This window comes from Channa argus, chromosome 8 (assembly GCF_033026475.1).
Source record: "Channa argus isolate prfri chromosome 8, Channa argus male v1.0, whole genome shotgun sequence".
Taxonomy (NCBI): domain Eukaryota; kingdom Metazoa; phylum Chordata; class Actinopteri; order Anabantiformes; family Channidae; genus Channa; species Channa argus.
Genome location: NC_090204.1, coordinates 19,806,247 through 19,833,289, shown reverse-complemented (window position 1 = coordinate 19,833,289; position 27,043 = coordinate 19,806,247). Strand labels below are relative to the sequence as shown.

The 27,043-nt window shown below is 42.5% G+C and overlaps 2 protein-coding genes across 2 annotated transcripts in view; both read right to left on the bottom strand.

Moving 5' to 3' along the window:
• syde2 (synapse defective 1, Rho GTPase, homolog 2 (C. elegans)) overlaps positions 1-13,231 on the bottom strand; it is a 52,604-nt gene extending 39,373 nt beyond the window's left edge. Inside the window, exons 1-3 of the mRNA XM_067513234.1 lie at positions 11,001-13,231; positions 3,048-3,346; positions 2,111-2,507 (exon numbers count right to left, since the gene is read on the bottom strand). Coding sequence (XP_067369335.1) covers positions 2,111-2,507; positions 3,048-3,346; positions 11,001-13,053 — 2,749 coding nt within the window. The 5' untranslated portion in view covers positions 13,054-13,231. The remainder of the gene's footprint in view (positions 1-2,110; positions 2,508-3,047; positions 3,347-11,000) is intronic.
• A 7,856-nt stretch (positions 13,232-21,087) lies between these two features.
• Positions 21,088-24,835, bottom strand: c8h1orf52 (chromosome 8 C1orf52 homolog). The gene is made up of 3 exons (XM_067514106.1): positions 24,386-24,835; positions 23,201-23,411; positions 21,088-22,476 (listed from the first exon to the last, which is right to left on the bottom strand). Exons 1-3 carry the CDS (start codon positions 24,683-24,685, stop codon positions 22,322-22,324), a joined length of 666 nt encoding a protein of 221 aa, XP_067370207.1. The 5' UTR covers positions 24,686-24,835; the 3' UTR covers positions 21,088-22,321.
• Between the last annotated feature and the right edge of the window lie 2,208 nt (positions 24,836-27,043).

The following is a 27,043-nucleotide window of genomic DNA, read 5'->3' as shown; positions in this document are numbered from 1 at the left end:
AACGGCTGTGATGCAATTCGCTACCTGCCTACCATTTTTTAAAATTTGAAATCAAATCTGATTCTGAAACCGCGCACTGCGGCCACTTCACACACACACACTCAGACACACAACCAACTAGTAGAGTTTCCTCTTTAATGACCCAAAGCTGGGCTCTTTGCTCCTTTTTGTTGCAGCAAAGTGTGGGATGGCATTGGTAAACCCACAGGAATCAATTGCAAAGTCAACAGGGCAGCGGAGAGGGAGGCAGGCAGTTCCGGAGCAGGAGGGAAAAGAAAGAAGGAAAGGGGGAAAAACAAAAAGGGGGGGGGGGGAAGCTGCTGCTCACATGTCTCATTTTCACAGCTACGAGTCAGAGCACCAGTAAACCCACACCATCACAGACCTGTTACCAAATGCTTCAAATGAATCTTATGACAGCGTGTGAATGAGACACAGGTCTTTGAGTGGGAGCGAGTTCACGACGAATAATTTGGACGTAAGAGAGGCAGCTCAGTGAAAGTTAAAAAGCCTTCTACTAAAACTACAGAACCACTCCAGCCTCAAGTTATTTCCACTCATCTGCTTAACGAGCATGAAAAGACCTCAATTACACCAGCAAATATCATCTGAATGCTAAAATACAACGGGTTACAGAAATAACCTGCATTTAATTAGCTGCCGTGATTAGTGAACTCGCTGGGCCAGTACACTGGGGCTCATTCGGGGACTGGTTTAATCCTAATCCTACAAGGAAAGTCTCTCAGGACGGAGAGTTTTACTGGGCCACACGTGATGTCCGAGAGAGCCAGGAGTTTGAAGTCAGTCAAAGAGGATCAAGGAGTTCATTGGCTGCCTCATCAAGGCAGATTTGTTTGGGTAGATGAGGTAGGACTTCAGGAAGTGAATACTTTAAACATCAAACTGTATGTCCACAGCAGAATAAACTGAAGAGAAAAGCTTCCACTTTATATCGATAGCGCTACAAAGTTTAGGAAAGTAGAAAAAGCTATTTCGGAACTAATTTACAAGTCTTCATTCCTGCAGTCAATCTGCTGCTCCGAACACTAAAGCTCACATATTAGAGTTCACTGAGCAAACCCATACCATTCAGCCTGGCTTTTGTGCTGCTACAACGAGAAATGGCTGTTGCGTGCCACAGAAAAGCGTTGTCAAAAGTTGTAATTATAGGCTCAGCTCAAGATCTGCCAATTGGTTCAAACTACCATGTTGCCGCATCAGAGAGAACAAAAAGTCGGAAGTTAGAAAAAGCAGACCGAGCTTATTAAGAGACAGGGAGCCGTGTGCAGGCTGTCATCATTATGTCGTCGCTGTAGAACAGAGCTGTCAACAATTTCCTGGCACACGAGTAAATAAAGAAGTGCAGGGAGAGCACTCCAGTTCTTTTACAGTCAGGGTGCCTAAACTCTGGAGGTCATGGCTCTGAAATGCAGTTTTAATGAGCACGTTTTTTTTTGTTTTTTTTTTTAAAGGCAAGGGGACATTTCTCCAATTTAATAACCAGCAAATGTACCAGGTGACAGCCCTCTGCGTGAACTGCAGCCCCAAGTAAAGGGATATTTTTTCCTCTCAGGAATGCCAGTTCTGAATTCCTCCTGGCTAATGTCTGTCTGAGTTTAACTAATGAGGGATACTGATATGAAGTGATCTGATTAGACAGCAATGGCTCCTGTCTGCCACGATCAAATAGAACAAGATAAAAATGGATCTATTGTGTCTGTGTTTGCTGTTGATTTCCAAGAAAGTTTGGCTTTCAACCCCAGAAGCTTTTCCAATTTTATACTAAACTTCATACTTAAATGAAGAACGCTACATATTTGTTGGTAGATCTAAGCCAGGAAGGACTTGCAGTTAAATATATCTGTTTATCCTTTGATTGGGGAACATTTTCAACACTGGCTGTAATTAGTGTTCAAGGTGTGTACAACCGCAAAAATCTTTCTAAGAGAGACGAGCTGAGAGACAAAACGACAGGCAGTAATTGGCCCTTGAGCATGAGTCCAAAGAAATGCGAGGGGAAAGACTGAATGAAGAAGTCCACAAAAAAGCAGGAAGAGAAGGAAAGTAAGAATGGGAGAAGGTGTGGGTGTCTTTCATCTTTTTGCCTTACCTGTGGCCCTGCTGCTCGAGGGCCCCCCCTCCTCCTGGGGTTTGCACGCGAGCATCTGTCTGTGCAGATGTAGCGCCTCTGTGGAATGTACAGCATTCCCCTGACTCCCATCGCCTGAACCACCACAGAGGCTTTCAGCAAACGCCTCTGGCCCGGCGCCACCATTCCCCTCCAGGGACTTGCCACCGTGACCCACATCCCCCCCCCTGCTAGGCCTCCTCTGGGGCTCTGCTCGAGGAGGAACCAACAGTCGAACAGAAGGTCGATGGGACATCTCTGGCTCATCGTCCTCAGGGATTGGGTTGTACCAGATTTCTCCCTCGTCATCTGCGTCGTTCTCCTCGGCTGGGTCCACACTCCGAGGGTGAGGACACACCTTGGCCTGACCAACACTAACCTAAAAAACATGGTGACAAAACTTGAAATGGTGGTTGCGGAGAAAGAAGGTGGGAAAAACACGCCAAGGTATTGATGCAGAGGTTGAAATCCTTCATACATCTTTGCTAAATATATAAACCAATAGCCAGCAGCAAGTTAGCCTGTCTCAGAATAAAGACCCCCTAATGCTCACCAATTAATACATTACACTGTCTCCATTTATTTTGTGCAAAGAGTTTGCACAAAATTGGCAGAGGCTCCAGAAAAATCGCCGCACTTGAGCAAGAAAAACCACACTGTTATTTCTGCACAAATTAAACAAACAAGAAATAATGCATTTAATATCCAAATGTGAAAACAAATGGACCTGATAGCACCTTGAAGCTCACAGCACGGCTGGCTGTTCCTCCGTGTTTAATCTAGCGGGCTACAGATTGCAGACGTTAACGGGCAACCATGAGACTGGCATCGATGTCCTTATCCAACTCTCAACAGGAACATCAATATGTGCATTTCCCAAACCAATCCTTCAATTGTCATCCTTTATGTTGAAGCTAACCTGAGGCAGCTGCAGGCAAACCGACTGTGGAGGTCCTCCGCCTGGAGGTCTCAGGTGGTCCGGGGAGGGACTAGGAGAAGGACGAGGCTGGTGGGAGACCTGGCCGCCCTCTTCCTCAGCTCCCAGCATTCCCTGTGGCTCTTCCTTTGTGCAATTCTTCCCAAGGGCGCTCTGCTGCAGCCAGTTGCGCTTCTTGGAGACCGTGATGGTGGTGAGTGGCGGCCTCCATGACGAAGGCTCGTTGGTCTTGCCCACCTCCCGACCGTTAGCATAGGAGGTTTGGACACTGTCAATGAAAGCTGACGGGAGTAATGGAGAGATAAACAATGTAAGAGTTACAACTTCATGCCGGGAGACACTATAAAAGGTTTTGATTGGCATAAAAAACTAATCATCATCACGATTAAGTAATTGTTGGACTGAATTAAATTGCTTGAGCCGATGTTAAACCTCACACTATTCATGTTCTGTCAAGTTGAAGAAAACATCTGCATCAGGAAACCACAGGTGTGAAAATATTAGGTTTAGAGATTTCTTCCTCCCTTTTTCTATTATTCTTGTCTTTGCCTTTGAAAGTCACCACAAAAGAAGTCCCGGCTTTGTCTCATCTCACTGCGATACGTTTTGGATCAACCACTGTCATATTTTTTATGACTACAGTCAAACTTTCAATCACACCACTGCAGGCCAATTTGGCATCTCCCACTTCGGGAATGTCAGCTTGGGGAATATGTGGGCTCTGAGATCACAGGCAGACGGAGGGATTGAGCACTCACATCTTCCATCGCAGCAAATTGGAAAAAAAAAAAAAAAAAAGAGTGATAAACCACTGGAATTACAGCTGTGAAAATAGGCCATAGAGAGGAGGGTGTGTGTACGCAGGGGCTGACAATTAGTACAGTCGATGGTGGTATGTCTGCAGTAAAAAATAAATAAATAATGATAATAATAATAATAATGGAGATGGCGTTGTGGTCTTTTAATGTCCGAAAAGAAAGGCACAAAAAGAGAAAAAAGCAGAAATATAAAAGTTCCTCAGCAAATCATCTGTCAATCTCTTTGTTTGCTACAAGAGTTTATGAGCCAATGCAGCCAGAGAAAAACAACTTCAGAGAGAGAAAGAGAGAGAGAGAGTGTGTGTGTGTATGTGTGTGTGTGTGTGTGTGTGTGTGTGTGTGAGTGTGTGATGGGGAAAAGGTGCTGAGGGCAGGGTCTTGCTCTAACATGTACAGCAGGCTTGTGTAAAAGACTGTTTTGATCCTCGGCAGCTCCCAGACGAGCCCCTCCACATGCTATAATGACAACTTCTCCTTTCCTCAAGGAAATGCGTAGTCATGCACACCAGGCTAGGTCCACCAAATTACAGCGTTGGGAATATTTTCACTTCACGAAAGCGACTTTGCCATTAAAAAGTATGAATGAGTCGGAAAACAACAAAAAAAAAAAACACACACACCAGGGTTTTCTTTCTGCATATTGTATCTGTATATTTTCTGAATGTTAATCCAGAGAAGGAATTAAAAAAAGGCTGGAGTACGTTTAAAACATCACAAACCATTTCAAATGACATAACTTCACTCTCTCGCAGTAGCAGTAGATTGAGACTAAGCTACGATTTGCTGCAAGTAGCACAGAGAGAGCAAAGGGCTCCGTGGGATTTACCTTTCCCTGGAAGTGGACCAGCCTCTCTCGGCTTACCTGTGATCTACAAAGGTGGTAACTGCTCTAGTTCCTCTCTACTCTGCTGCTCGACTGTTTCCACTAGAAAACTATGACAACAATGATATAAAGTGGGAAGAAAATGTGTTACGGATGCCATCCGTCATCTTTGATTACATAAGACTCTCACGAGCGTGTAAAACTGCTTTCAGTGGCAACAACAGGAGCCACTTTTAGGGCATTTTTAATCTCCACAGCGATAAAAATAACAAGCGGCCCGAACGCCAATAACACAATGGATCACTGCCTTTTTGTCGTCGGCTTCATTTGAACTCAAACAGACCACCAGGCTGCTGGGATGGGAAGCACATCTTTAAGTATTTCTTCCCTTTCTCCTCTGTTTAATTTACACATGGTTTCCAGCCAGAAATGTGTTTGCACGGGCCGAGCCAGCAGTGCGTTTGCATTAGCGTGGATTAGAGGGCACGATGTTGTGTTTGAGGGCTGGTGAGCTCAGGAGCTTTTTTGCATCTGCACAGCAAAGGGGAAAAGTATGTTTCTGGAGCTGTGCTGAGTAGCATGAGTTAATATTCAGACCCGAGCAGCAAGCTTTAATGGTCTGCTGTGGTTTGTTGTCAGCTGTTCTGGCCTGGCAGTTCCTTATAGCCCTCTATAACTACAGAAAAGCTCTAAACTGTAGGAATTATGGGAAAGTGGAAACAATCACAGTGTAAGTTATAAAGATAGAACTCTGCTACCAGAGTCTGGGTATAAGACGAGAGGTGAGAGGGTTGTGCATGGAGTTGTTGTCAGCATGCCATCTTGTTTAAGGGGTCTTTCGTAACGGGAAGAGGAAGCATGTTCTGACATGAGCAGCATTCCAGACCACAGCTCCAGATTTACAGCCTCGCCGCTGACACACTCGTTCACAGGACTAACACCTTCGCAGAGCAACTGTAGCGCACTGCTTTGACATAACTAGTGGGAGCTTAGCAATTTTCACGGCTGTCGAACAGAAGTCAATTTTTAAATCAGGTCTACGCCGATTACTCAAGAGTCGGCCTAAAATATTATCTTTTAACTTCAACATATCATGTTTAAAGCATTTGAAAAACATTAACAATAATTAAGTGTTGGAACAGCATAAAACTAACTGACTCATCAATGAGTCAAACCTCATTTTCGGAATATTTGTTTACGTCACTTCAAAGTTGTTTCCTGTTTTAAGGTTTGATTTTGTCAAATGTGATAATTAAAGCTACAATATGCATCATAAGGCAGCGCACTGGCTCATAAGTTTAGCCACTTCGCCTGACCACCGTCTCTCTGCTCTCTAACGCCAAGTGCTTCAGGTATTTGTCATTATGAAATTACAATAAATGATAATGTTCAAAACTTACTAATGAAGCAGAAATCACTAAAAATCACTGAGAGCCTTGCTATAAACCACTAAGAAGTAATTCATGTCTGTGTTCAATGAGGAGGCTTCAGCAGCCCCTCTCCACTTTAAGATGTTTGGGAGCTTATTCTACCAAAAAAAAAAAAAAAAAAAAAAAAAAAAAAAAAAGAGCTCCCAGACACAGAGGAGGTGTATTAACTCCCAGATAGCTGGCAATCAGTGTGCAGACAATGGAAAGCAATCAAAGCTGTCAGTCCGAACCTGAAGCATGTGCAAATATTTAGTCTTCCAGATGAATTCTTTTCCTTTCTTTAATAGCCTGCACTCCACAGCACACAGAGCAGTTTTATCCATGCCATGTCTTGGCCTTTGTGGATATGTCACCAAAAAGGGGAGGAGATGTTAATGGGTTGTTGTTTTTTTTCGCTATTCAGAGTTTAGAAAGAGTCAAAAGTCAAACAGCCAGGAGCCACTTTGATTTAAAAACACGCTGTTGAGACTAAACTTACGGCACCGCTTTAATTCACACTTTGAGGACACGTTCAGTTTTTTTAATCTAAAGGTTTTTAAGTGACTCATGACTGACCATGATCAAGACTGTTTAAATTATTTGACTTTTCATTTATCCTACAGGCAACTGAAAAAACACAGCTCCTTTTCCCTTTGATTAGGAAACACCAATAACGTTGACTTACTTTTATTTATTGGATTAGGACGTTATAGCATATACATGTTACAATAAAATTTGTGCTCTGCATTTAACCTATGCCTATGGCGTCACACTCAAGGACACATCTGGCGCTGAGCTGCGATTTGAACCTGGAGACGTCTGCATCCTTGCCAGATGTCCTACCCCACTGACCAACAAGTGAAGACCCAGTCAGATAAAATGTCTACAACAGAGCTATAGCAGCCTGTGTCCCTATTCTGTGGTGGCGTGAAGATGATGCGTTTTCCGTTACTGTGGGAAAACTGCCGCCCGTGACCTGGAGGTAACAGATGGCGAGAGGGCATGCCCTCAGGATGCAGGTCAGTGTGAGGAAATAAAGAAGGAATGGAGGAGGTGGACGGAGAGTGGTATTGGTTTGTCTGAGGTGCTGAAAGGAATGCAAACTTAGGACGAAAAGGTTTGGTGGCGCGAACCTGAGCCTGACTATAAACCTAATTAGATTTATGTCTAAATCTTCTGATCGACTGAAGCTTTTCCTCATCTAAGACTAAACACTTGATGCACTTTCCCATAGGCCGCTCCTGAATTCCTTTTGCTTTATAGAGGCTTCTCTTTGGGTAAGTGCAAAACACACACCAGCTACTTTTCTCCTCCACACAGACAACACTTTGTTGAGTACACAGAGTTTCAGGCTCCCCCTCTGCAGAGAGAATCTTTTCGCCGTGTGCCATACTGTTGGAGCTCATTCATATGGTAATTTGCATTTCTCAATGTAGATTTTTCTTTTTACACCGGGATGGCGCTGAGATCGTACAGGGTTGCATCACATGTCAACACTTGCACCCTAGTGAGGTATCCTGGCGGCGCAGTCTGCTAATTCTCACACTACTTCCTCTGAATTTGTTGGCTCGAAATCCAAATTCTTTTCAATTAAACAGATCTTTCACCGAGTCTTCTGTTCTGTTTCCGTGTGCATTTAAAAAAAAACGATAAAAATACTACAGGGAAAAAAAAAAGATACACTGGCTCACAGTGTGACCCCATTACGGACAAAACCTAGTACGACAAGTCAATGAAAGGCCCTTCAGCAAAGGTCTGCTGCTCAAAAATGCTGCCACCTGATACAGACTGTACATTTGAGTTATGTTTACTGCTAATCAATCATTTAAAAGTGCCAAACAAGTTGCTAGTGTCTGCTCTCTTTGCAGACATCAGCATTTGATTCGTACATCTTACAAACCACCCTAGTGTAAACTCTCAAGTTTCCTCTCCATCACCTGATCTGTCTTTAGAGCTGCTATTCTCCATAAATCTGTCCAAGAACAGACAGACTAGACAAGACAAATTATTGACCCCCCCCCCCCACCCCCCCCAATCATCAGCTGCGTGTTTGTGTGTGTGTGTGTGTGTGTGTGTGTGTGTGTGTGTGTGTGTGTGTGTGTGTGTGTGTGTGTGTGTGTAAAGGTTCAATAACAAGGTTTTTGGCACAATGCAGACACCAAGCAACACAACATTCTGACATGACTCGACAGCAGTTGAAGAGGATTATATTACACCTGCACCCTCAGCTTGTTACTGCTTTGAATCTACTGAGTGTGCAGAAATTAAGGACATCAAAATGTGGAAGCTATGCACTGTAAACCAAATCCAGAGCGTGTCTATACTCTGTACTGGTTACCTTAGCTAACAATTAAGGATGGAAACAGAAAACAACCAGCCTAGTTCTGCCTGAAGTAACAAAATCTGCCCACAGGCATCTCTAAGCTCACTGTACAACAACTTATCATATGTTGCTTTTTATGTTTATGCAGAAAGTGTTACAAAGCTTAAGTGCTGCGCTACGTCTTGTCTGGGACCAGGCAACCGGCTGACACTGCACAAAGTCAGTGCTCCAAGGTAGTCAGTATTTCCAGCTGTGTATACTGAGGTTGACTGTCTTCATTTAAACCAGTGGACTAAAAAGGACACAAGATTTCAAAGATGAAATAAAAAAAATAAAAATTACATCTGCCTCCAGGGAGTAGATCTCCTCTACATTTAGTGTCTAAGGCTCAGTCTCAACATCAGGTTTGACTGAGTTCAGGTCTCGCCAAAATACGACGCCAGGGTACTACCTGCCTGCTGGCAAAAAAATACCCTGCCACAGCACAGCACAACAAAACTATAAACCCTCTGGCTGCACAAGCAAACATGCATTTACACAAAGGAGATGTGCATATGCACGCTCATGTGCCTGGTGTCCCGTCGCCCACACATATACACATGAGGAGCGACATGTCACGTGAATAATAATTCGCCATGATTCTGTCACGCAGTAATTAAAAGACATGTCCTAACAGAAATAAATTAGTTTCCATCTAATTAACCCAGCATTTTATGCTGTAACTTCATGCTATAATTGAACTCTCAAGTAACACTCACTTATTCTTAGTAAGTCAGTAATACATACATATTTGAATAAATAAACAGTAGACCCATAAACTCCATTAAAATTACAGGCCAAGACAAGCAAATCACTGGAGCTTTTGAGAGCTGTGGCCTCTTTGTGAGGCGCTGAGAGGCTACAGGGGCTGACCTTAATAAATACTTAATCGGCCTTTGTTTTGTTCATTCATGGCAAGGAATTAAGAGGCACAACGCAAACAAATTAAATGACAGGAATGGCATCCTAAACATTCAATACAAAGTCTCCTTAAAATGCTTAACAAGGAGCTGTCCAGAGCAAACAACTGGGGTGGAAGGGGACATGACAGCCCAACCCCCAAATGCTCAAACACAAAAAACTCACACAACCCCACACACATACACACACAAGTACCACAGCTTTAGATTCCTCTGGCCACAGCTGTGGAAAAGTTCAGTGGGGACAGAGAGAGGAAAGCTGCACAAAATGGGGAAAAAATGAGAATCGAGGGGGGAAAGAGACCTTGGAGAGTAGTATCAAGAAAAGTCCTCTCTTTATGTTCACTTAAAGGCATCAGGGGAAAGAGCTGGAGCTGTAAAACCTATACTGAGGCAACAGCAGCTGGACGTCAAACACAGAGCCCATCCGCTCAGCAGCCCCACAGATCACGCTCTATTTCTAGCAGCACTACACTCTGACAGTCAACAACAGCCTGCACTCATGGCAGATCATCTATTTACTCTGGAAAACACTGTTGGAACAGCACAGACACTCACAAGCAAACAGAGAGAAGTGCACACAAACAAAAATATTACAGGAGGCAGAATCATTTGGTGTAAGGAAGAAAAAAAAATGAAGATGGTGATAATGGTTTGGACCCACACAAAGGAAGCCATACAAAGTTTTCCACGTAGTTTCCGAGTCCTATGATGATACTGGCCAAGTGCCGCCTGGTTCAAATCAGGTCAGTATGAACAAAAAGTGCATTTCACTCAGTGCACACAGTGATTTACCATCACTGCGGGCCTGGTGCAAACCCTTAATTTCTATGAACGCTGTTGGGACTGTGTATTAAAACTGGGCAAATATTCAATGTTTAAAATAACATGAATGAAAAGTCTGTAAAGTGTTGAAAATGAAAGAAAATGTGCAATTTGTAAATCTACAGCTGTATGAGAAACGGGCTAAACAAGGACTGTTTGATGCAACTGAGAGTTAAGGAACAGCTACAAACGGGACCGTGTGGTGAGATTGTATTGGCAAAGGTTAAACTCGTTTGCAGCCCAATTTATCGCTTTAGCTGCATTTAAAATGCTTAGTGATTCCATGATACAGATATTTTCATCTTTTCACATCGTTAACTGAACATTGAGAAACAATCAGGAACGATTCTGACATTTCGAACATAATCACACATAATACACAGACAGACGCACAAACAAACCCACCACCAACACCACAAAGAACATCATCCCAGCTAAAGGAGGAGAATGGGTTTAGTTGTTATTGAGCTACGCTGTGAGTGATCCAACTTAAGACCAGATGTGCTATTAATTCAGTGTTAAAAATGCACCTAAATTAGTGTGAAGGAGAAAAACCCGCCACCAGTTAGAGAGTCTTGAAAAGAAAGCAAGGAGGTCTGAGGTGTCTCGTTCCCTTGCTTTGCATCCATAAGAGGAGGAGTGCAGGGTGGACCGCCACCAGACGGAGTGTACTATGATTAGAGGAGGATGACAACAATCAGACGGGAGGAGGAAGGATGAAAGGTCTCTGATTTGAGAGGATCCATTGCGAGCTGAGGCCGCTGTGTAACCTTCCTACCTGGCTGCTGCTGTCGTGCCGCCTTGACTGTGGGTGACTTGACGGATTTACCACCTCGGCCGGATGTCTGGACTCCTGGTTTAGACCCGTCAAAGTTAGCCTGAGAGCAGGACCGGTCCAGGCTTTGGCCTCCCGCACAGGGCAAAGCTGAGCCCTCAATGCGCTGCTTCATCTCTGAAGACAGCAAGCGGCCTTTGTGCATCCACTCTTGCATCTTGTTTACAGTGACACCGTGACCCTTGTTGACCGAGTTGCTCCTGTGTAGTCGGACTTCAACCAGCTCCTGCTTATTGTCCTGACCCTGATTTGTTAGTGCATCAGCGCTGCCATCTGAGGAACCTGTGAGGCTGTTGACCGAGCTGCTGCTCTCGTGTAGCTGCCCAGCATCTTCTTCCTTACCACCAGCGTCTTGCAGCAGCTCATCACTGCTGGTGGCGGCGTTGTGGTCTGACAGCTTACCCACTTGTCTAACTACAGCTCCTCCAGGCTCTTTCGTCTCTGGTGCCTCTTTATTGTCGCACATTTCAAGACTCTGGTCTCCAGGGGCCCGAATACTGGCTGAGAGTCCATTTAGATACCTGATAGCTCCGTCACTAGCAGAGCGAGTTAACATGGGTCTTATCTTGCTTAAGGGCAGGTTTAACATACTCTTACTATTCAGCCTGCTTTTGAGACCTGAGTCAGCATTTCCACTGAGGCAGAGAAGGAGCGAGTCGGTGTCAGACACCTGCTGAGGACTGTGTTCTCCTCCTGAGGACCAAGAGTCACTGTCAATGTGTTTGGCAGACAACCTGGAGCACAAGCTATCCCTGGAGTGGCTACTACAAGACGAGGTGGCCTGTTGCTCGGCTAAACCACCACCAATCTGCTGGACATCCAGGCTGATGTCATTCATAGCGTTGATGAGGAGGTAATACGCTTCTTTCAGCTGGTTCCTGAGCCTGTCTGTTTCCTGGGCACTGCTGCCGTCACCAAGCTGTCCAGTCCCCCGAGCAGGCTGTGTCAGCTCTGCAACCTCTGCTCTTTCACCATCACTTTTTGCTCTGATGGTGTCATAAAAGGGCAGGATTTCATTATCATAATAATCCTCATCTTCACTGTCTAAAGGGTAAGTAATCGAGCCCTCAGCAGCGTGCAGCGAAGCCATGGTTATGTTGCATATTTCTAACTCTGTGGGGAAATAGGTGGGGCTCTGCAGTCCACCTGCAGTGCCTCTGATGTCCCCTGCATACTCAGGCCCATAGCTTTCAACATTTCTGATTAAAGTGTTTTCCTCCACGTTTTTTGACATGCAACGTGGATACACGACTGGCGCGTGAATTGTGGAATTTGTCTCCAAACTTGGATTGTTGTCAAAACTCCAGTTGGCGTTGTGTTCATGCGCAGTCCCTACAGTTCCTGCCATGTGCCGTGAGAGTCCTCTGTCCCCGGGCTCTGCCCCCTCGCTATCAGCAGCAGTAACTCGGCACCCTGCAGTTTCACCGAGCCCGTTATGAGATTCTACACGTGCTGGAAAGAAAACGCGATTTGAATTGTCCCCGAACCCGATTGAATCCCCGACGCTGCGCTGCCGCGGCACAGACACGAAGTGTTTTCTGTGGACCTGCGATGCGTCGTCAGCGGACCCGGGCCCCCGTTGGCTCCCGTGTGCCTCTCTAGACGCACGTCCCTCACACTGCACGTCTCTTTGAAGTGAGACCCCCAGGAGCTCCTCGTTAACCCGAACCCTGCCCGTACGTGCGCCGGCCAACTCTGTTGCGCGACTGTCGCGGACTACTATGACCCCCCCTGTCTGCACCATCGCCCCATCAACACAATTCTCGTATGTGCTCATTCTCTCGGTCGTGCAATCCAGCCGTGAGAACAACACTACCGGGCGAGCGTCGCCGGAGTCTAGCTGCGTTTGCAAAACTTTTGCTTTACCTTCTCGGCCCTCATTCGCCTCCGCAGCGGCAGCGGCGGCTGAGCCGTATCCACTGAGGACCGTCGCTCCTTTCTTGGATTTCTTCCCCCGGAGTTTCGCTAGTAAAGTCCTCCGCAGGGGATCAGCCATTCCTCTCCTTTGTCCCCAGTTAATTCCTCCCGGTTTCTTTTAGCTCGCTGCCTCCAGAAGGAAGGGGCCGAACGGGATCTCCTCGCTCGCCGCGGTCAACGCTCGCCGGGCGGACGAGCTCCTCTCCATTCTCCGCTGTCACCTCCGCTCTGTCGCCTCACTCTGCTCCACCGCACCACCTCTCTCTCTCTCTCTCTCTCTCTCTCTCTCTCTCTCTCCCACCCTCCCTCTCTGTCGCTCCACTTCACACTTTGCCCTCCTCCCTCTTTTCTTTCTCTTTAGCGCCTCACCTCACCTTCTCCTCGTGTTTGCAGCTCAGATGTTTGGCATATTTCCCTGCCTCACAGTTCAGGGACCAGTTATTCCGAGAAAGTTGCACGATCAACGCTCCTTTAAAAGCAAGGAAGTGAGGAAATGTGCAGCCTAGTGTCAGTGCTTTAAAACCATTTCAAATTGGTTCCAGTTTAACGTTGGAGGGATACAAATGTCACCTATTGCAAATGCTTTTATTAAGTGGTTAATCTTTGGTCTATAAAACGATAGAGAGCAATTCCTTATACTTAAGAAGCTGGACGCACAGGTTCATTTCATCAATCAGCGCCACGCAGCTCTAACGTTTTACTCATCACCAGGACTTATTGTGTACAAATCCATCAGTTTCCACTTTCGCACTTTACAGATGGGATCTTACTGCAGAACAATTTATTAAAGTAATCATGAAGCATACAGTAAAAGCCACGATGAATGTAAAAGCAAGTAGGCAAATACTGCTACTACACTTATGTGGTGACTACAATTAGATTTATATTTTGATTAGATGACAATCTAAATATAGACATATCTCATTTGTAAATGAAGGACTATGCATAGGAGTAATGACCTTTTTAGCCAAGAGCTAATCATTCTATGTTTAAATTTACAGAGGTTTTTCACTGCTCCAAGGTGAACAGCTGTTTTATGTAATTGCAAACTGAATATCTTTAGGTTTCAGACCATTGATGGAACAATAAAGGCCAAACCACAACCTGCAAAGAGCAAAATTTTGATGACACTAAAGAGTTAAAGTGAACATGGACAAATGACCGTGGAGCCACCAACAGTGCATAAAATTAAGATTTTATCCCATTTTGGATCAAGCTTTTAATCTGAAGTGTGTGTTAAGTGTCTTTAGTGGAATAAATGTAGTGGAGCCCAAAGTAGAAGATTTCTACCAGAGATGGAGTAGAATAAAACTAAAAAGCAGCAAGAAATGGAAATATATCCGTACAGGTGTCTCAGAACTGTGACTAAGAACAGTGTGAATGTAATCTTAAAGCTCCTATACCCACAAGGACCCCAGGTTTAGCTCTGGGTAAAGGTATGTGAAAGTAGTGTGAAAGTTCAACACATATTTGACCGTGAAATGCGAATTAAATGCAGTTGTACAGCTGTGAGATGGTACCTCTGTACCACCGCCCACCAGTAGCTGTGAAGGCATTTCAGCAAACAGCAGGAAAAACAACTCACGTCTCAGGGGAGTTTGAGTAAGAATAAAGAGGATGGCAACAATCTCCCGGCTCTAAATCATCTGCTACCACTGCACAAATGAGCCGGGTTGGGAATGTCATGAAGCATTTGTCTTTCCCGTGGGTTCGTCTTCATTATTACACACAAATGAAGGCTATTTTTTATGCCCCAATGTCAACACCAAGCCAAAAGCCGGGGTTGTAGAATGATGGATCGCTGCTGATTATTGGACTGACAGTTTTATCTGAAGTGTATCTTGAGGAATCCACTCCTCTTTGACCTTGCATGTAGCCCCTGTCCCCGCTCGCAGCGCAACCCGGGGCTTTAGGAGAGGGGCGGACGCAGTGGAGAAAAGAATGAAATACTTTAAACTTAAGCCATTTGTTTGCTGTTGCCTCTGCTTGGAATGTGCAAGAGGATGAGCTGCTGAAAAGCTGCAGTGGGTGTATGAGTGCACATGCGCTCTTGTACGCCTGCCACACACACACACACACACACACACACACACACACACACACACCTGAACACACACACACTGACTCAATGAATCTGAATCCATTGTTACCCTCCTGCCAAAGCTGCTCCTTTATTAAAGTACAATGTCTACCCATGATTGAGGGCATTTATTGTCAGAGCTATTCATCGACAGGGCTCCAGCATCCCACATTCACCCCCTCCAACCCCACAACCACCACTACCCTCAGTAAAACATGATAAGCATCTGTTATTGCTCTGCAGGAGCCGCGTAGGCCCTGACGCCTCAGCCTGGCTCCCCGACTGACTGACTAGACCCTGTCTGGGCACTTATTTACAGGTCAAAACCTGCAGGCTTCGTAGTGTGTGTGTGTCTGTGTGGGAAGGAGACAAAAAAAAGGGAGAGTGATGGGGAAGTTGGAGGCTAAAGGCGTAAGGAAGGAACCAAACTTTTGAAGGTCACAGAAGTGTTGCAATTCTTCTACATACTCCCTTCAGGGCAAGAGCTGTATGTTTTTGACAAATGTTGTCAATATGTGCAGCTTTGTCTTTTGCATGCTAGACACCGTGATCTTGTCTTGTGACACCTACCGAGGTCATACAGTTGCGCATGTGATGTAACTAAAGTGCTGAACTTCAGAACAGCTTATTCACTCTTATTATTCAAGGGGTCCTGATGACTCAATCGGACGTGCATCGGGTCGGTGGCCCTGCCCAGGCATCAAGGGCCCGAGCCCGGATAAAATGGAAGGGTTGGAGCAGGAAGGGCATCCGACGTAAAAAAAATAAATAAAAATTAGAAAACTCATCCCAAATGTGAGGAACACTTTCCACTGTGGCGACCCCTGAAGGGACGAGCCGAAAGCTACTGATCTGCTCACTATTATCATTCACTTTTGTTTATTTCTGAAGCAACTTCTCAGTTCCCTTCACCAGTTTGACAGCTACGGTTACTTCAAGTGGGTTTTAAACACAATAGCCATAATGAGGAGACTTTAAAATGGGCATTACTACGTTCCTATGTTCCTATGACCCTGGACTGGTCTGTGTTTAGGTTTGAGGCTCCTCTACCACTTATGATGGTGGAAACTGGGTCCTTGAGACATTTATTTCTTTTGGCGCTTAGTTTTGTATTTTCTAATAACATAATATTTTGGTGACACATCTGACTCAGAAGGGAAACTTTGCAGCTGGAATATCATCGATGGAAAATTACCGTGTCACCCTCCCATTTGGTAATACATCTGATAGGACTGAAATACTTCTGTTAAGTAGTATTTAAATAAAGTTTAAAGAAGTTAAAATGACCTCTGCCTGGATGAAAATACGTACACACTAATACATACTTCATAACATACCATGCACAGAGGCCATTATGTTTCAGAAGTATTTTACAAATACATGTAGCTGATAGGAAACCTCTCGGCAGCCTACTGAACAAAGGAAATAAAGATGAAAATTACATTTCAGGGTATTAATGAACACAAAATAAATACCACTTATTCAAAAGAAATATTTTCAGCCATGGGCTTACAGATCTTCATCTATTAAGAATCGTACATGACTGATATGAAAATTAAGCAAAAAAAAAAGCTCTCATGGGTTGTTCTGCATGCTGACCGAAGGAAAAATGAGGAAGTCTGGCTTCTCCTTTCTCTTTTCTTTTCACTCGTGCCTTTGTAAAGGCAGCGGCCGAACATCTGCTTAGCTGGCCCCCTTTCAAACAGCCTGGTCAGAGAGTGTATGACCAATAAACCAAGTGTGTGTGTGTGTGTCAGACAGAGAGGGACAGAAAGAAACGTGGAGACAGAATGCAGTAAACGCTGCATGCGTGTATGTGGGTGCACGTTTCTGTGTGCATGTGAGTGTGTGTTCGGATACAGGACTTTGCAGCTGTTGGGGCTCTCCTCCTGATGGCTGCCCATTGTTGCCCCTCTTTCTCTGCACTAGCCAGTTTATGGGCCTTCCCTTTTTCTCCGCACACACCACAACTAAATTTATGTCCTTGGACACAAGCTTTTCTCATGGTATAAATCAAGATGGATGAGTCCTGTTAGCGTACGGTTGACTGCTGTCTTACGTTCCAGTGGGGCACATTACTTTTTTATAGCCACTCAGTCATAACTTACTATAAAAATATTCAGAAAAAGAGTGTCTCACTGCATTTGAGTCTACAGCAGTGTCTTTTTAAAGGACGCCTTTACTGATTTTGAACTTGCTTGTTATGGTTCTAGTTTAGGTTGTGCATGTACATACATACATCCATTAAACTTCCCTCTCTACTTTTAGCTGAAAAACGCCTCCAGATGACATCAGTCGGGGGAACCTGCAGTTCAGATGATGTCATCTCGTTGCTCAAACTATGGAGTTTCTAATCATGGTCAACCTGCTTTTCAAGAGTTCCCCAGATGACATCATGTGAACTCCCAGTGATGAAGAACATCTCTGTGTGATGTCATCTGGAGCCCTTTTTCAGCTAGAATTTGAGAAATATTTTAATATAGGGAAGTTTAAAAGCATTAATGTACATTTAAACTAAAGTCTTAGAGAGCAAGATGAAATTTAATTGATAACCGTCCACTAAACGGTTAGATTTTCAACAACATATTCTACGCCACCTAATCAACAATCAACAAATAAATTTCATGATTTGCAGGAAGTGACTAAGTTACGGACTGTGGCTTTATATTTAACTGATGAATGAGAGAAGTAACACTTAGGTCTACTCTAAGAAAACCAACAAGCCAATTTCCAAAACTTTTAAATGCTAAATAAAAAAAAAAAGAAGTGCTGGATTTGTGTGACCACGATCCATAAAAAGTCTACACAAAAGAGGCTTTTTATATTAAAGTTGGTGTGAATGAACATAATTTAATCCAGATATGCTCTTACCTCATTAGAAATAAACCTGACTGAGATACATAAATATCCTGCTGGCTAATTTCAGCTGAAACATATGCGAGTGTAGTAAAAAGATGTATGGCAAAAGTAAAAATGTAAATAAAGTTTTTCTTGGGCCAGAAACCAGAATGGGACCTTTTTTGCCCATTAAAATTCTTGATATGAAATATGAAGTATATTGAGACTTTGTACAGTTTTTGCTTCTATTAGAACATAAAGAGTGACCTGAACAATAATATACATAAGCTTAAATTAAAGGTGGGTTTACCTTCCCGAACTTCAGAGAGTTAAAAAAAAAAAAAGTGTTTAATTCTATGATTGACCAAACTTTCTGGGAGAACAGGGGAGCATCTTTTTGCAGACATACATACTGATCAATTATAAAACAGCTACTTGGTTCAGTCATAGAATTGAACTGGCAATTACGATGTAATTTCATGCTCAGAAGCACTTTCAAACACAGCTAACTGAATCTGCATTTACTGACTCACCAAACACAGGGCACCCACTTGAGCCTGATTGGGCCAAACACGGGACAAAGGCCGTGATAACAGAATTCACAAAGATTGCACCTCCTCCACTACTGACCAGCGGCCATGTTAGACAACCACCACTGGCTGACTCCTTCGTCTTCTGAGAAAAGCGAGAACACGCCGTCTGCTTCATATCCTTCTCAACAGGCAGCCTCTGACATGTTTTTGAAGAGAAGAGGTCAGACTGCCTTTCTTTTGCCACTGTGCTCTATCATCTCTGCACTGTGAGGGGACTTTTTGTTGTACATGCGGACGTTACGAATGCAGACAGTATTAAAATCTCCGAAAATACTAACACAGAGAATAGAGCTGTCGTGTAGGAGCATTGCCAGAGAAGAGGTTTTAAGTCCGAATAAGATAAACTAATAAGTGTGCACAAATTTTTCTTTAAAATACATTTTAAAAATCAAGTTTGGCAATTAGTCATACACAATTCTGATTTATAGATTGCTGCTCTAATCAACACTTCATGTTTTTGGGTGGTAAGGCTGCTACATTAACTTCAAACAAGGGGAAATCTGTGGAAATAATGAGCTGCAATCAGGGGACGGAGCCACAACGTTACCGTATATTACAATATTAAGTTACTGTCTAACCATCATTTGGAAAATTCCACTCCGCATTTAATATGAGTCCAAGAAAGATGAACCTGCGGTTTGTCGACCACCGTGTTGCTCCGGGATAAGCAGTTACTTTGGTCTCATGAGCTGATTTCAACACAATTCCATTCCATGCATCAATAAAATGCAGTTAAGGGGATTCAAATCTAAAGTGAAAGCTCAAACGGGAGCTCAGAGAGATACTGTACACGTGTGTCTCCAGCTCCACAGAGGTTTTCCTTTCTGGTGAACATCTGTTTCACATAGAGGGCCAAGCTGCTGGTGTGAAAAGCAACTGTTTGCCTCTAGAAAACTTCCAAGAGTGAGCGAAGATTTTAGATCAACAAGTCACTGAGTTTGTTGACATGGACCCAGCATCCTCAATTTGCGCCAAGCGTATAATGCGTTTCTTTAAATTCTGAATTCAATCACGTTAGCGCTGTAGCTTTGTGGATGCCAACGTCGGCAGATTGGATTGACTATTCTCCACTTTGCACCACAACACCTCAGAAGGCCAAAAACGAAATTTTGACACAAGCTGCAACATGCTGCGTGAAAATATCAGATAGTAGCAGCTGAAGGCAGACAGCTCAGTAAACATTCCTGAATGCATCACAGGGTCTTGGCCCTCCGGTAAATGTGTCACGGTGATAAACAGTGTGTGACTGACACGCCTCGTAACTGTGGAACGGGAAAGTGTCAGAATCCTTGTATGTGATTGGATTGCGTTGTATTTTTTGTAATCACATTTTAGCTTATAATCTCTTAACGCTACATCTATTGAAAACAACATCAGGGTCACTTTTGACAGTAATCTAAATTTTGTAACATATAGTCAAAATACCACTAAAGTGACCTTTTATCCACTATTTCTATAGAGAGACGTTTAAAGAATGATTCACATTTTATTAAGAGCCACCTTGGTTATCGTAATGCCCTCTTCACTGGTCTCCATGAGGATTTGATCAAACAACAGTGCAGCCAGGATTCTAACCAAAACTAAACGCTCGACTGTGGCACAGTCTTTGAATAGAGATAAAACCAGGCACCTCGCTTCAGACTGCTTTTACCTAATAACTTGATCTTATCGTTTCGTTTGTTATTACAGTGCTGTGTGTTTTATTTGTACTTTTTTATTTCAACCAGGTGTGTTTTAATCGTGGTTTTCATTCTGTTGCTCGTTTTGTAAAGGTCACTGTACTCCACTCTGTCGTATGAAATAATGAGCTATATAAATAAAGTTTATTTTGGTTTATTTATTCATACAAAATATGTTGAGAGGAAATTTAAGGCTTCATTGACTGATGTTCTGATTGCGTCAGTGTAACGTAAGACCAAGAAGTTGTCTTTTCTATTAAATTAAGACAAGGTTCGTCCTGTGACATCCAGGAGGACAAACACTGCCTCCCTCTGGTAACCTGATCTCTATGACATAAAGAAGCTACAGTCCAGTAATGCTGTTGATATCTTATCAAAGGCAGATACAGTTCAATACACAAGCTGGAATTTTGCTTTTATGCATAATTCATGAAACAAAACACTTCGCACATTTACTCGAAACAAATCTGACAGTGAGATGAGTCATTCTTAAACACTAATGAATGTGACCTCACTGGTCATTAGTCATACACTCAGTACGGTAAGAGGAGATTTATGTTCGTAAATATTGCTGATAAAATCAGTCTGTTGGTGCTGCTGTTGTTGTTCAGGACCAGGTACGTATTTCAGACAAGGCCAGGCACATACCTGCAGGCTGGAATTTTATCAGAAGCATATTTACCACTATTTCATGTCAACTCATGATGACAGATAGGCCTGGAATTCCTCTGATCACCAAACTGAAGCAAAGTGGGAACTTTCCTCTTTATTCTGCCTTGAAATCTCGTTATAGCGGAAAGATAAATCTCAAGAATGATTTGGGGAATAAATGATCTATTAAATGGGTTCTAACAATAATAAAAGGACTTGGTGTTGATTGGTGTTGATCTGTTCATTTTAGTCTGAAATAAATGACAGAAAAGTTTTCTCAACTAAAATCCTTTATTATGTGGTTGATGATATCTCACTGAAAACAGAACTACTAATAATCCATATAATTATTTACACAGAATGAACAGACTTGCTGGAAAAAAACAAAAAACAAAAACCAAAGCAAACAAATCAACTACATTCCTCAGAATTCCTGCTCATATTCACAGACCCTGATTGTGATTTAGATGCCCAATATTTACACTAAGTCCTGCCAACTTCACCATAAACATGAAGGGAGTGAATTCTAGTGTAGCTTACAGGCGCCACCTAGAGCCAATAAGACAGAAGAGCAGGCACTTCTGTAACTATTACCAGGACTGTTTCACTGAGGACATTTTAAAATGTCACAGTAGTAAGAAAACAGGTGTACATACAATTAATAATGGTATCATTGTGATAATGATATCACCTGGGATTTGTTCGACTAGGACAGGACAAACTGTCTTGTGGAAAAATGTTTTTTTTTTTATTATTTCTACAAAGCTTAAGTCATTTTAAATACATCGTTAAAGGAAAGTCACAGCATTAACACAATATACATTAGAATTCAGTGGTGATTAGATATTGGTATAATACAAAACAAACTGAAAGCACAGACCAAGAAAACCATCATAACCAGATGTCAGTCTTTTAAACTAATAAAAAAAATAAAATAAAATAAAAAAAAGAGCCAAAGTCAAATGACCACACTTAAAGTTTAATGCCATCATGCTTCCAGAAAAAGTAGCCAGTAGTCAAATTCGTCTTCTTTACATGCAGTGTTTTACAACAATCTAAATCCATTTGTCACTGCAAATGTGCAAGAACATAGAGACAATGAGACAATACTCATTTCATCAAGTTGTCTAAACCACAGTACTGGAGGGGAAGCAAATTGCAACCTGTCCTGTTTGGTAATGCCCAGTACTCGCATACTGTGTGTGGGGATATGCTCCCATCTCAGTGTCTCATCAGCAAAAAACCAGTGGAAACACATCCAAAATGATGGCCAAGCCTATGGGGTCCAGATTGTAAACATTGGTATTTGCCGTGGAAAATAGAGGAGGGATTTGCCAAATTCATGGTAAAAGTTTTGTTTCAAGTCTGTGACAGTCATTTAAAAACAAAAAGGTTATTGCAATTTACAGTATAACACTCCAACTGAATGTCTGTGTGTGTCTGCTTGGGCACTGTGCTAATGTTTGGGAAGGTTTTTGGCTCACATTAAATTTTAAACCGAGGGCCTCACTCGACCTTTTGCCTGAGGATCCTTTTCTCCTCCTCGACAAAACTCTTGTCAGAGGTGGCTTGTCCCAAGTCCCTCTTCCTTTTCTCTTTCTGCCGAAAAGTCTCCACTCGACGTTTCTTGGAAGAGTGACTTGGCTTCTCTGAATCTTCATCTGATCACCAGGGAAGTGGTTTAGCGATTCAGAGGAGTGGAAGGAAAGTGGAACATTAGGATACTTGGTTTAATCAACTTCACACTATTTAAACAACAAACGCCAGCTCTTTTCCTGTGTGGATGCAAAGCGAAAACTGCCAAAATGGCAAATGTATTCTTGTTGTTTTAGTGTAAGCTTGTTTGGTAATTTTCCATCAAGATGAGTAAAGTGGCGCAGCTGAATTTGTGTTTTGCATCTCTGGATACCTTTAAAATTCTCTCATGTTTATACTTTAACCGTGTCCGAGACAAAAAGTCTGTTATATTTATAAGACCTGATATTTTAATTTCCTAAATGAAAGATGGGGGCTCAGTCTGCCACAGGGGTTACAATAGTTTACCTGTATACCATTTGTTTTGTGCGACTAAAAAGCTGGCTGAGCTACTGTGGCGATGCTTTTCGGAATCAGGAAAAAATTCAAAACATCAACAAAAATAAACAACTCACTGACAGAAGGTTAAAGTGATCCCAACATGTGCCACAACAATTTAGTAAGTTGTGACGTTCACATTCTCTGTTGTCTGCGCCTGTGTGTTGAAGCTAAAGCTTATTTATTGCAAGCTAGATAATAAAGTTACTGACTAAATTACGTATTGTTGTAATTGACAATACAGTTCCTACTGTGCTGTTTCAATAGCTGTACTACCTGGTAAATGTCCTCTCAATTTTTAAAAAGACCAACCTGAGTCAGATGGCTGCTCCTCTGCAGGAAGGAATTGGGCATCGCCAGTGTGAGGTTGTGGCGCATCTTCGCCATTGTCTTCATACACATTGGACCACTTTATCGCCATATCCATGCCCGGAGGAGGTCCCTTCTTCTTCTCCGACTCTGCAGCGTAGCTCTCGGGAGGAGGCACAGCATTCATCTTCCATGGTTTAAACTCTCTGGCAGGCTTCAAGTAATGAAGAATGGTATAAAATGACAAAACAGGCTTAAAGAAATAAACAAAAGCTCCTAAACTGCACATCTAAAGCCTCAAATGAGCTGTGCACACTCAGGCTTGGAAAGGAGGTTGTCTAAGAATCATGAGTGTGCATTTGTGCTTCAACTCCTTGTACCCTACATAACAAGTACCAAAATAAAATATAGCCTATAATAAAAACACGCTTTGGTCTGCATACAGCATGGCAGCAATGTGATGACTGTGCAGGTTTAGTTATTCCATTATGATTAAATTCAATTGCACACTAAGACCTACAGCCTGATTATTAATTACTCACCAAAGGAACTTATTACCCACAAAGCTGAAGGTTAGAGGATGTTTGCAAACTCAACTTAATGCTTTTGGGTCTGTATTACTAGGTAATTTACAGGACAATACAAGCAATATGAGATATTAACATGGGCTCTAAACACCTGGAATTACCTTACTTTGAATTTATACGTTTTATAGATTGTTCAATTGGCAGCTCAAAATAGTAAAAGCAAGATGAATAGAGTTCTACCAAACATTGGTAGGCTGTAGGCTAATATTCATGGGCACAGTGTTTTACCATAGTATAGTTACTGATCCTCAGATAAACGCATAACACAATATAACACATTAAATCAAATGTACATACAAGTAGATACTTTGCAGTAGCCTAAAGATCAACTATGACAGGTCCTGCATTCTCCATCTTGCAACCCTGATCTTAAGGGGGGAGTGGGACCCAAATCCAGTTTTAAGAACATCATTGCTTTTTTTAAACAAATCTATTGCACTATTATTGATCATAACTGACAATTATTTTCTTTACTAGTCACGTGACTGTGTATAAAATGTAAGTCCGTAATCTTTAAAGATATACAGAAAATGTAAGGGTCTGTGTCAGCTGATTAGTGACTCAAGTCAATAGTTACTATGTTGTCTCATTTGATTTTTACCTCTTCAGGAGCTTTGACAGCCAGACCGTCCCAGTCTATCTGCTTATTGAGTGGGTTATAGAGGAAAGCAGGCTTGGACACGGATCTGAACAGCTCGTCGGGTTTGGGTAAAGAAGGCCCACCGGCTGCTCGTTTGACCCCGTGTGGGGAGGACTGAGCTCCGCTTTCCGCAGCATCTGTCCGCGGTCGCTTCTTCCGACTGTCCCCCTCCTCGCCCGAGTCGCTGTCGTCGCTGCTGTCGCTTAAGTCGTCGTAGCTCGAAAAGAAACCTAAGGAGCCGGACTTCTTCTCTTCCGACATTATGTAAGATTATTTTTCTGGTTTTTAAATTTGCAGAACCGTATTAAAGTACAAGACACGCAAATATGGGTTTAGAGGTGATGAACTTGAATCGGTTAAGCGTCTACCTCTGAGAGTTCCTCCATTTTGAATAAGCCTCCAAAACTGTCGTAAACCACACTCATAGCGTCGTGACGACAGTCGCAAAAGCTATTTCATTAAAGAAGCATCCCGAGTAAAACAGGAAGGTTTTCGGCTACTGTTGGTGCTACATTTCCGTGTGATTTGCTAAAAAACAGAAACTATTTTTTATAGTAATTTGTATTAGAGTTGGAGGAACTACTCATCAGACTAAAAGTATGGTTACCAGTTAGTGATTACCTACTGACAAGGATAGATTTTCCTTAATCTGGGTCAAGAAATTATCTGATAAAACGAACTACTTATATTAAATACATAAATAAGCACCGGAGTTTAAAACTAAGTACAGGCTTATGGAGAATTTCAAAGAATAACGTAATTATGTTTGCCACAGGTAGGTCTGCATAGTTGTATATTACATGTTCGTAATCCCTAATCATTTTAAAGTACTTTACCTTGAAATGTGATGGCAGTGTGAGGCTACCAATGCTGCTCTTATCTTACTTCAAGGACCAAACGGGAAATACGTTTTCTGGACTTTGTTGTGTTATCTTTGACACCCAATAAATATAATGTATTGATGTACCATTGAAATACAATGAGACAGAAAAGAAAACACAAGCAAGTCAATAAATGAAAATACATACATTTGTAGATAAATATAGAAATATGGTGTCTTACTGCTCCCCTAAATGAAACCACTTACAAAGGTATCTTTTGACTTCTGATTTAAAATACATTATATAGTCGGATAAATAAGGTGGAGCGAGACCTTTCAGTGCCCTGAAAAAGTTAACATCTTGAAATCAATCCTGGATTTCACTGGTAGCCAGTGACGTTCATGTTCATGTCTTGGAGTATTTGTTAGAAAAATGCTGCAGCGTTCTGTACTGCAGACGAGCTAATCATCATTTAGTAAACCCAATAATGCATTATAGTAATCCAGTTGTGAGCTGATAAGTGCATGAACTGCCTTTTCTAATGAGCCTCTTACTTATGTAAGAACAAAGCGTACAATTCAGCTATCAACAATCCCTCATAACCATACTGTTAGAAAGGATAAACGGGTTTCAGATGTCAGTAATATTGCAAGCACACACAGAAAAATGACACATAATGACTGCCACCAGACATTTTTAGTGTTTCCATACAATATTAGCCATTTAAATTCAGACTTCATATTTTGATTTGAAGTTTGATTTACAATATGGCGGCCGTGGCCTCCCTGTGCTTGCGTAAGTTTCCTCCAGGTGACAGATAATGGATAGATGGAGAGGTTTATAATGTTCTCTTCACCTTCCAAGTTTGTCTTTTGCCTTGTCTCGTCACTTATGTTGTTATTTTCATATCACACCCTAATAAAAATAATGAATAGGAAGAAAATGGACAGTATTTTGTACCAATGTAAAAGCATGGTCAACAACACAGGATGGAAAGGAAGGAATTTTAACGGGAAACCATGAGAGCATGTCATTAACATTTTCAGACCACTAGAGTGTAGTGTAGTCAAACCAATGAGACAGAGACTCAAACAAGTCGTGCAACTCTGCACAGGTCGATTTATTGTTCATCCAGGTTTGCACCACAAGGTCTTCACCACAGCCGAATATGCTTTTTGTAAACAATCGTAAAGGCCAAGATTCACAGTCTGCATCCATGAATTTACCAAGTCTTCTTATGAACACTTTTTTTTTTTTTTGATCAGCTAAGGGATCCAGCTGTTGCACGTCAAGCACTCACTAAAGTGTACTGCAAAACCAACAGAACATATATCTTTCTTTGTCCCTTCCTTTTTTATCTCAACACTACCAATGCAGATGCCTCAAATGAGATGTCTATTCCACTTTTGGGTGAGCTGGAGGTGAAACCGGTGCTGAGATTTACGGGAGGTCCAGTCTGAACACATTCTAAAGGTAAAAGTTCATGTGCAGGAAATTATTTACATTTTTTCACTAATGTGGCTAAGGGCCTCTTCCCTGTTGTGATTGGCTGCTCTGCTTCATCTGCTTCCCCCTCTTCAGTTATAACAGTAGTTCAGTAGCAATAGTAGTAACACAGAAAAGAAATAAGTCCTTAGATAAAAGAATTGCTGTTAAATACCAGCCCGCTAGAACTAGCAGGGGTTTCTGTAAATGTTGATAGATTACTGACTGATTGCACCTTTCTGCCAACAGAAACCTTTTAGAAAAAAAATGCCTGGCAGCATAAAAGCCTTTTAGGATATATAGCATGCTATTA